The sequence below is a fragment of the Sinohyriopsis cumingii genome, chromosome 16, assembly GCF_028554795.1.
Source record: "Sinohyriopsis cumingii isolate HCF-2022 chromosome 16, ASM2855479v2, whole genome shotgun sequence".
In the NCBI taxonomy this organism is placed as follows: Eukaryota; Metazoa; Mollusca; class Bivalvia; order Unionida; family Unionidae; genus Sinohyriopsis; species Sinohyriopsis cumingii.
This window is the reverse complement of record NC_142976.1, coordinates 30,967,753-30,978,040: the sequence shown is the minus strand read 5'-3', so window position 1 is coordinate 30,978,040 and position 10,288 is coordinate 30,967,753. Positions and strand designations below refer to the sequence as shown.

The 10,288-nt window shown below is 38.9% G+C and overlaps 1 protein-coding gene across 1 annotated transcript; it reads left to right on the top strand.

The window, feature by feature from the left end:
* Positions 1-6,689: 6,689 nt before the first annotated feature.
* LOC149780146 (pantetheinase-like) lies at positions 6,690-8,182 on the top strand (the record flags this gene model as incomplete). Its single annotated transcript, XM_089936175.1, has 1 exon — positions 6,690-8,182. A coding segment is annotated over one exon (1,278 nt), but the record flags the coding sequence as incomplete, so codon positions are not given.
* Positions 8,183-10,288: the final 2,106 nt, after the last annotated feature.

Below are 10,288 nucleotides of genomic sequence, written 5' to 3'. Positions count from 1 at the left end.
TTTATCATGAAGTTTAACAGTCCGCTAGAAAATATATGAAATTGTTAGTGTAAAGACAATTTTTTTAAATAATCATCTATGTGTATTTCAACTAGCTTAATTTAAAGGGTTATGTTTTGAAACAGTGTATTATTCTAGTTAGCATTGAGATAAGCATAACAAACTTTTTTGCAGCTGATATTTTCTTCAATATCGTGTACGTGTTTGAAACATTATAATGATTATAATGAGATTTTTACGCATCATGTGGCACGTTTTCAAACTTAAAGTGAACTAGGCACTTTCTACATGCACTATTTCCACTATAACTTTTAAATGTAGTATAATAAGTCAAATACAGTATAATTTCTGTTTTCTTGAAATGACTTAAAGTGGTTGATGATAAAAAAATAAAATAGTAGTTCATTTGTTGTTTCTAGATTTTTTTCTTTCCTTTATTTTCATATCTCTATTTCGTTTGATATTGCAAGTGAAGACGATGTATACTGTGAGCATTTCCAGAGAAGAAACAAACTACATTTATGGTGGACGAAATTCATGATACTGATAAAACTATTTTTGTGGTAGTTTATCACTCTTTTCCAGACTTTGAATTGGGGCAGAAGAGCCTTTGAACGAGTGCATACTTGTGATAACGTCCTTGAAACAGAGGATGTTGATTAAAGTATATCGCGTTTCTGTACAAAACAAACATGATCAATATACGGCCTTCAATATCGTGTACGTGTTTGAAACATTATAATGATTATAATGAGATTTTTACGCATCATGTGGCACGTTTTCAAACTTAAAGTGAACTAGGCACTTTCTACATGCACTATTTCCACTATAACTTTTAAATGTAGTATAATAAGTCAAATACAGTATAATTTCTGTTTTCTTGAAATGACTTAAAGTGGTTGATGATAAAAAAATAAAATAGTAGTTCATTTGTTGTTTCTAGATTTTTTTCTTTCCTTTATTTTCATATCTCTATTTCGTTTGATATTGCAAGTGAAGACGATGTATACTGTGAGCATTTCCAGAGAAGAAACAAACTACATTTATGGTGGACGAAATTCATGATACTGATAAAACTATTTTTGTGGTAGTTTATCACTCTTTTCCAGACTTTGAATTGGGGCAGAAGAGCCTTTGAACGAGTGCATACTTGTGATAACGTCCTTGAAACAGAGGATGTTGATTAAAGTATATCGCGTTTCTGTACAAAACAAACATGATCAATATACGGCCTACTTGCTGGTTATATAAGCAGCGGAGGTGTTCTACCCCTTACTACTTTAACGCTCACCGTCATCATGTTGATAACTAACGCCGTTTATTCATGGGTTGTATCTTTGAGCCACTTCTTTCCATTGATCAGAGCAGACAGACAAACATATAGAGCTGCTGTTTATGAGCATGCGGTCATCCTACCTCCTAATCCGGGTGCAAATGTTTCAAGGGAAGAGGCTCTGCACAATATGATGATCAATCTTCATGTCTATGAGACACAGGCCTCTATAGCAGCGGAACAGGTTGGTAGCAATTCAATATATATATATATATATATATATATATATATATATATATATATATATATATATATATATATATATATATATATATATATATATATATATATATATATATATATATATATATATATATATATATAATTCGCTGACCTGGATGATATTAATATTTGTATTAAATAATAATTCTGCCCAGTAGTATCAAGCATTCTAGTTAATAATCCAGGGATAGCACTTTCCGTTTGGTGTATATTTGTAATTTTCTATAATTAATAATATGTACATTGATTTCTTTTATAGGAATCTGGAATGACTGTGTAGACATGATAATCAATTACTACGTCGTCATGCATTATTGTAGGTGATTTGTGCATGGTCGTGACTGAATATTGACTGGTACGTGCATTCAAATCGATGGGTACCGTTTGCCCGCGGACCTGGGTTCGAATCTCTGTTGACTACGAATTAAAAATTATCTACCCTGTACCATAGCATTATTTTTTGTATTATAAATATATATGAGATTTATACGAATAATCTTGTTATTTTACTTATTCTTACAGCTGGGAATAAAACATGAGCACATTTTTGTGTGTACATCGAACCTATTTCTTTAAATATTTGGGGTAGATAAAGGAACTGAACTTTTGCGAAAACAAAACGCATCTTTGACGCGTTCGATGACTAATAAATGCAGTCTCTTAAGTGTAACTTCTATATTAGTTTATGACCCAACTGTACAACTCACTGGAAGATATATAGTGAATAAATGTTTTGAAAAGTATAGGGAGGTTCAAGTTTTAGATGCATGCGGAGACACCCTATAATAAAAGACAAAAACACGATATTATTATTTTGAACAAGATCCACCGCTATCTACCATATCCATATCTCGACCTTCAAATTGTTGTTCTAGTGATTAAATAAACTTGGGGACGGAGTTATGCAGTGTGTATGTATCTGCGCAGTGGCACGTAAATGCGCGACGTCTCTAAATTCACTATGCACCGTTAGTCCATTTTGATCCCTGGGCATTAAAAGACAGATGTATCAATATAATTGACCCGGTAGTTGTCCCTACTACGTGACAAATGCCTGGATCAGAACCTTTATAGTATTGGGATTCACACCCTGTCACCATAACTATAAATCTGCATATGGTAAGAACGATTTATACCTGCAACATCCTTTGGCGTCCTGGTCAATCCTAAGCGCGCCAACCTACTATAACTACTACTACTAGTATATATATATATATATATATATATATATATATATATATATATATATATATATATATATATATATATATATATATATATATATATATATATATATATATATATATATATATATATATATATATATATATCATGGCATCATGACACTGGAAAGACCAACGAAAACGGTCAGAGACTGCTGGAGCTATGCACCTACCATGGCCTGTGCGACACAAGCACCTTCTTCAAGTGTAAGCCACAACACAGAGTGTCATGGAAACACCCCAGATCTCATCACTGGCACCACCTCGACTTGGTCATCACCAGGCGCTCTGCCCTTAACAGCGTCCTCTCCACCAGGACCTACCACAGTGCAGACTGCGACTCCGACCATGCCCTCGTGAGCAGAAGAGTGCGACTACAGCCACACACGCTACACCGCTCAAAACCAAAAGAACGTCCTCGCATAAACACTGCGCAGATGTCAGTCCCTGCCAAGGTGGAGGAGTATGTGTCCGCCCTGGACGATGCTCTACAGGAACTGCCGGAGCACGACGCTACATCCAAGTGGAACGCCATGAAGGGTGCTATCTACAGTACAGCTATGTCAACGTTTGGGAAGAAGGAACGACCCAGCCAGGACTGGTTCAGCGCACACCTATCAAGGATGGAACCACAAATCGAGGAGAAACGAAAATCCTTCATAGCTTACAAAAAATGACCTAATGAACGGACGCTTGCTGCTCTCAGAAGGGCCCGAAGTAACACCCAACGCATTGCTAGACAGTGTGCGAACGACTACTGGCAACAACTGTGTGAAGGGATCCAGCGCAGTGCCGAGTCAGGAAACATCCAAGGTATGTACAGTGGCATCAAGAAGGCTCTAGGCCCTACAGTGAAATGGGACGCTCCACTGAAATCACTGACGGGAGAGAAGATCACAGACCGTGGTCAACAGATGTCCAGATGGGTAGAGCACTACTCAGAGCTATACTCCCGAGAAACATCAGTCATCGATGCAGCTCTCAGCTGCATAAAGAATCTGCCCACCATGGAAGAACTCGACAAAGTGCCAACCTTAGAGGAGCTCAGCAAAGCAATCGACTACCTTCCAAACGACAAAGCACCAGGTAGTGACAGCATCCCGCCCGAAGCCATCAAACGTGAAAAACCAACATTGATTAAACCACTGCACCAGCTACATTGGCTCTGCTGGGAGGAAGGAGTAGTTCCCCAAGACATGCGCGATGCCACCATTGTGACCCTTTACAAAAACAAGGGCGACCGCAGTGACTGTAATAATTACAGAGGGATCTCGCTCTTGAGTATCGTTGGTAAAGGCTGCGGTTGCTAGCGGATCGTGTGTACCCGGAATCACAGTGTGGCTTCAGAGCAGGCAGGTCGACGACAGACATGATCTTCTCCCTACGACAACTCCAAGAGAAGAGCAGAGAGCAAGGTCAACCACTCTACATGATGTTCATCGACCTCACCAAGGCCTTTGACCTGGTCAGCAGGAAGGGCCTTTTTGAACTTCTGAGTAAGATCGGTTGCCCCCCAAAACTCCTCAGCATGATAATCTCTTTCCATGCAGATATGAAGGGAACAATCCTGTATGAAGGATCCACCTAAACCTCCTTCCCAATTAACAGCGGCGTGAAGCAGGGCTGCGTGCTTGCACCAATACTTTTTCGGTTCTTCTTCTCCATGCTCCTGTCCTACGCCTTCGACACGTCCACCAATGGCATATACCTACACACCAGGTCCGACGGGAGGCTGTTCAACCTGGCACGACCGCGCTCAGAGATCAAAGTGAGAGCTGTGCTCATCTGGGAGATGCTTTTTGCAGATGACGCAAGTCTTGTGACCCACACTGAGGAAGCCCTCCAGAGACTGGGATACCGTTTTGCTGATGCCTGCATGCAGTTTGGTCTCACCATCAGCTTGGAAAAAACAAATGTCAGCGTGCAAGATACCTCCATTGTCCCTTTCATGAAAATCAACGGTGTCACCCTGGAAGCAGTCAACAACTTTAATTACCTAGGGTCAACCATGAGCAACACTCTCTAGACTGATATGGAGACGGACAGAAGGCTTAGAAAGGCAAACACCATCATGGCTCGATTAACGAAAAGGGTGTGGGAAAACAAGGCGTTGACAGAGCACACCAAGGTCCGAGTCTACCAGCCCTGCGTTCTCAGCACCCTTCTATATGGAAGTGAAACCTGGAGTACCTACATGAGGCAAGAACGCCGGCTCAACTCCTTCCATATACGGTGCCTAAAACGCATCCTGAAAATCAGCTGGAAAGACCGTGTTGCACACAGCGAGATCCTGCAGCGTGCAAGTACCCCCAGCATGTACTCCCTGCTGAGCAAACGCCGCCTTCGATGGTTAGGGCACGTCCGACGCATGGAGGATGGAAGGCTGCCAAAGGACATACTATATGGACAACTGGCCACTTTCATGAGAAGAGTCGGACGCCCCTCACTCCGTTTCAAGGATGTATGCAAGAGGGACATGAAGACATGCAATGTTTCACCCGATGGCTGGGAAGAGCTGGCCGAGGACCGATACACCTGGAGACTAACGGTAAACAATGGCATATAAGTCGCTGATGCGAGGAGAGGCCAGTTGGTGACAGAGAAACGTAAGAGAAAGAAGAAAGCGGCAGCAACCACAGTAATACATACTTCCCAGTATGTCTGCACCAACTGCAATAGGGACTGTCACTCACGTATAGGATTGCACAGCCACAACAGACGATGCCAACAGAGACAAACAACACCCCAAGGTCGCAATTCGCATGGTCTTTCGAGACTGAGTCGCCAATGATGATGATGATGATATATACACACACACATGCACTCTCCCTACGGGAATAATTATCTGAGTCAGAACTTGCAAACTACTGAGATGCCAACCATATACCCATGTACATAAGTTGTTGTATGGAGAGAAAAATGCATGCTCACAACTAACTTTGGTCTTTAAGGTAGTTCTTCCCCTCAGACATTCTCCCAAGGGGCACGACCTTTGGGGTGGAGATGGTAAGTATTTTGAGATGTGTTTTACAAACACATTCTTCTCGATATTGCTTAACTTTAATTCTTTCAACATATGTTCCAAAATATCAAATTATTGGAAAACAAATCTATATCTTATAAAATGCAATCAATTTGCTCCGGCTTTAGTAAACTGCTTGTCAATCTTTAATAAATACAACATTCATTGTGCAGCCTAGGTAACTTGAAACATATCCTGTATGTCATAATAGATAATTAGAAGTAAGATCCACAGTGGCTCATTGATTAGTGTACCGGATACATGATAGAAAGTATGCAGGTTCAAAACCTACCATCGGATCATCCGCTCATCAGTTGACGTTGAATGCCCTTTGTCTAAAACATATATAGCTCTCGATTGTCCTTTGTTGTTGTTGTTGTTGTTGTAAATTTAATGCTATTTTTCAGCACAAGATAGGCCAAACATGGCGTCCAATACAAATGGTGGAGGAAGAATCCGAGAAAACAGCGAAAAGAACCACCGACCCACGAGAAGCTACTGTCAAGCTTTCTCACATACCCACATTGGCCGAACCCGGGACCCAAGCCATGAAGACAGAGGTGAGATGCCAGTGATCCGTAACGGTGAGCTCTTTAGACCACTCGATCACTCGGCGTCCCTCCTTTGCACCAAATAGCCTATGTGTGTAGCTGTGCAATGCAACAACAAACCAAACATATAATGAATTTCATAATGACCTATTTAAATAGACTAAGCTAATTTTCCTTTGAATTTACATAATAATGCGATCTTCTCATTTTATTTAAATTTCTCTGATCTGTCATATCAGATAACATACAACAACATCTGTTAGTAGACATTATAGCTCGATTCTAAGATCTGATCCAGGTTTGGTGTCCAAATTTCAAATACATAATAATATATTCTTTTCCAGGGTGCTGATATTCTTGTCTTCCCTGAAGATGGAATACATGGATACAAATTTAAAAGTAGATATACTGTCGCCCCGTATCTCGAATATATCCCTGATCCCAAGTCTGAAAGCTGGACACCGTGCGACGAACCCGGAAGGTATAATGACTCAGATGTTCAAGTATTTCTAAGTTGCCTAGCAAAGAGACATTCTATTTATTTAGTGGCGAACATAGGAGACGCACAGCCTTGTGTAAAAGATGACCCTAACTGTCCACCAGATGGCCAGTATCAATACAATACAGACATTGCTTTTGATAGATCGGGAAAGCTTATTGCTAGGTATCATAAACAAAATCTTTATTACGAATGCCAGTATGATGCGCCTGTCAATCCCGAGTACATCTACTTTGATACTGATTTTGGTCGCTTTGGTTTATTTACCTGCTTTGATATACTTTTTCATGAACCAGCCATTCCACTTCTTCAGGAGCATAACATTACTGATATTGCTTTTCCCACGGCATGGATGGACGCTTTGCCATTCTTCTCTGCAATAGGGTACCATTCATCCTTTGCTGTCGCAAATAAAGTAAATTTCTTGGCTGCAAATCTTCACCGACCACAAGAAAGATTTCAGGGTAGTGGCATTTACACGCCGATTGGACCAAAAAGTTTTTACTACAGTAGAACACAGGATGACGGAAAATTACTGGTCGCTGACGTTCCTGTGATACGTCCTACAGTAGGTTCAACTACTTCAAACGAACACCATCCACTATCCCCAGGAATAAGAGAAAATCATCGTATAACATCAAATGAGTTCAAATCTACCAGTTTCCGTGACTGGTATAATTTTGTAATCATCGGTGCAGAAAACGGTACCGAACAGGTGTGTCAACAGGGTTTATGCTGCTATCTGGAGTATGAAAGACAATATAGTGCAGAAATGTATGCTCTCGGAGTTTTTAACGGAATACATAAATATCATGGCCCATATTATTTGCAAGTATGCATGCTACTACGATGTGCGTCATCCACACAAGAAAGCTGTGGAAAATTAAATTTTGACGCTAACACAAGATTTAACCATTTCAAACTCCATGGCAATTTCTCTACACCGTATGTAAACCCACAAGTTTTACTATCCATCAACGGATCTTTGGAGCTTGCCCCGATTGGTACATGGCAATACGATTCAAATACTTTGCAAGGAAGTTCCACCCTGTCTCCTCTGTTGTCAACCATTATGGTGGGCAGAATTTATGTCAGAGATACTATAGCGACATGTTGAAGCGAAGAGACAATAAAATCTCCAAGTAATATTGTAAATAGAATATACAAAAAGTCAATCATTAATTGATAATTGTATGGAATATAACCATATAATTAACAAACTCATAAGTTTGTTAACCTTGACATAAATAACATCTATTACATAATGCACCAATCACATTCTCTCCTTGGTTTGCGTGTTCTTTTATGCCTATAACATGTTTAAAAGTCAGCAAAAATACAAAATAAGATATAGATCTAAATAAACTTAATTTTCCAGTTACTAAGCTTATTTTACATCTGACAGCATGTGGCCGAAAACTAGGTTGTGGATAATATGGTCAATGACTCATATCTATATAATGTAAACATTTAGATACGAGTTCTGATTCTAGCAAAGTTGATCAATTTAATTAATAATGGCAATTATTTCCAACTGAAACTTGATGAAACATACTAGAAGTTCAATGATTACAATGGCATCATTGTCTCTTTAATGAATGACTTCAAAGACAACACAACATTACAATTGCATGTACTACCCCAGGCTTGATATTGGCTGGTTTCATCAGACAAAAATTATTTGTTACAAAGAAAAATTGTTTTACCTTTTCAGACACACTTGTAATGCGTTCCTTTTTTAAACAAATGATAGGAACAGACTTTTAATGAGATCACCTGTCATTCTCTTTTTCTTTTAAAAACGAAGTATACTTCAAACCTGAAATTATAATAGCATATACATGACAAAATGGTATACTTTAGATAGATTCATCAAATAGAAAACATGATGTGTGCAGAGCTAGAAGTCTCAGAATTTATACTGTTCTGATTCTTAAGAAACGCAATGTACCATGCATAATTCCTGAATAAATAGCATAGAAACTGGAACCTTGATTATAACTTTTTTGACAAAATATTTCTTGAATAAACGAATGCTTAACAAAAAAGCTGATTTAGAAAAAGATGGCATTAGCTTGTGTTTTACAAAATCATTCTTTAACATTCTTTTTCACTTTCTCCCTATCTTTTGATTTTTCGAAAAATGTTACTGAAACAATGTAAAATGTTTTCCTTCACACCCTATTATTCTAGATTTAACAAAGTAGACAAAGTAGGCAAATGTGTTCCAGGATCAACGAAAGACGTTTCAAAGCAGCTATCAAGGTAAATATGGTCACGTATATACGGTCATGTACTTTCATAAATGAATTCAATAAGTGGATCTTTTTCCTAATATGGAATTTCCTCAATATAACCTACATTTATAACAAGCTTTGGAAAGAATCTACCAAAACGATAAACCAATGGCGGAAGTGGAACAGGGTCTTTGAGTGTGATTGTATGCCATTGTCTTCCATAAGAACTAAAATTTAAACCGCCATCCTCTACTTTTGTATCTCTTTGATGGTCTGTGAGTGTGTTTGCCAATGGGTTTGTATGAAACAAACGTTTCAGAGCACGCGTTGACTCTGAAAGTTAGCAGCATGTTAATTGGGTGATACAAATCATACCATGGCTAAAATGTGTCACACACGTTGTTTGGTCGGTGAAACCGCGCAATTACTTTTCATCCGTCCGTCGACTATATATGGATGCGAGCTTGCTTCTTGTGACATTCTTGGTTACATTTCGAGTTGGCATAAACTGCTAATTAGTGGATGATACGAGTGCAGTACACCCTTAATTAGGTGACTAAAGAAAATAACATTAAATGAGCTAATTAGAGAAGTGATGAAGTAGGATAAATGAAACTTAAAGATAATGACAAAAGGGAGGTGAATAGTTGCAACATCGCTTCAGCCAAAACTAGAATAATGTCGATCAGAGGGTAAATGAAGGGGAGAGCACATACCGATTGAGCGATATGATTGGCAAAGGCAAATCTGACCAACAGAAAACCCTTTTCTGGGCTAAAACCAAAGTTACCCACTCCTCTACAAAAATAGTGATATATTAATCAGTATACGCCAGGAGCATTTGGATATCGTTTGTCTTTAACAACTAGTCACTAATCCCTCATAGATGTTTTCTATGTATAGTGGGTGAGCACTCCATCCATTCTGTGTTATATTCTGATGTAGTGTTTGTACATATACTGTAGGCACCCCAATCTTTACACTGGTGACAATATATTTGTATGTACGTGTTAACATTCATATTCTAGGTGTTTAGTAATTGTAGGTGCTGGTCAGTAGCTTTTTGGTTAATTGAAACAGCGGCTTGCTATGTGACTGCAGGTTCTTGTCTGTCACTAAGTGCAGCTTAACATTATTTTCCCCATGTCACATATGATAATTTTGTATTCAAGTCCATTGCACCAGGAGTTTTGTGAAACCT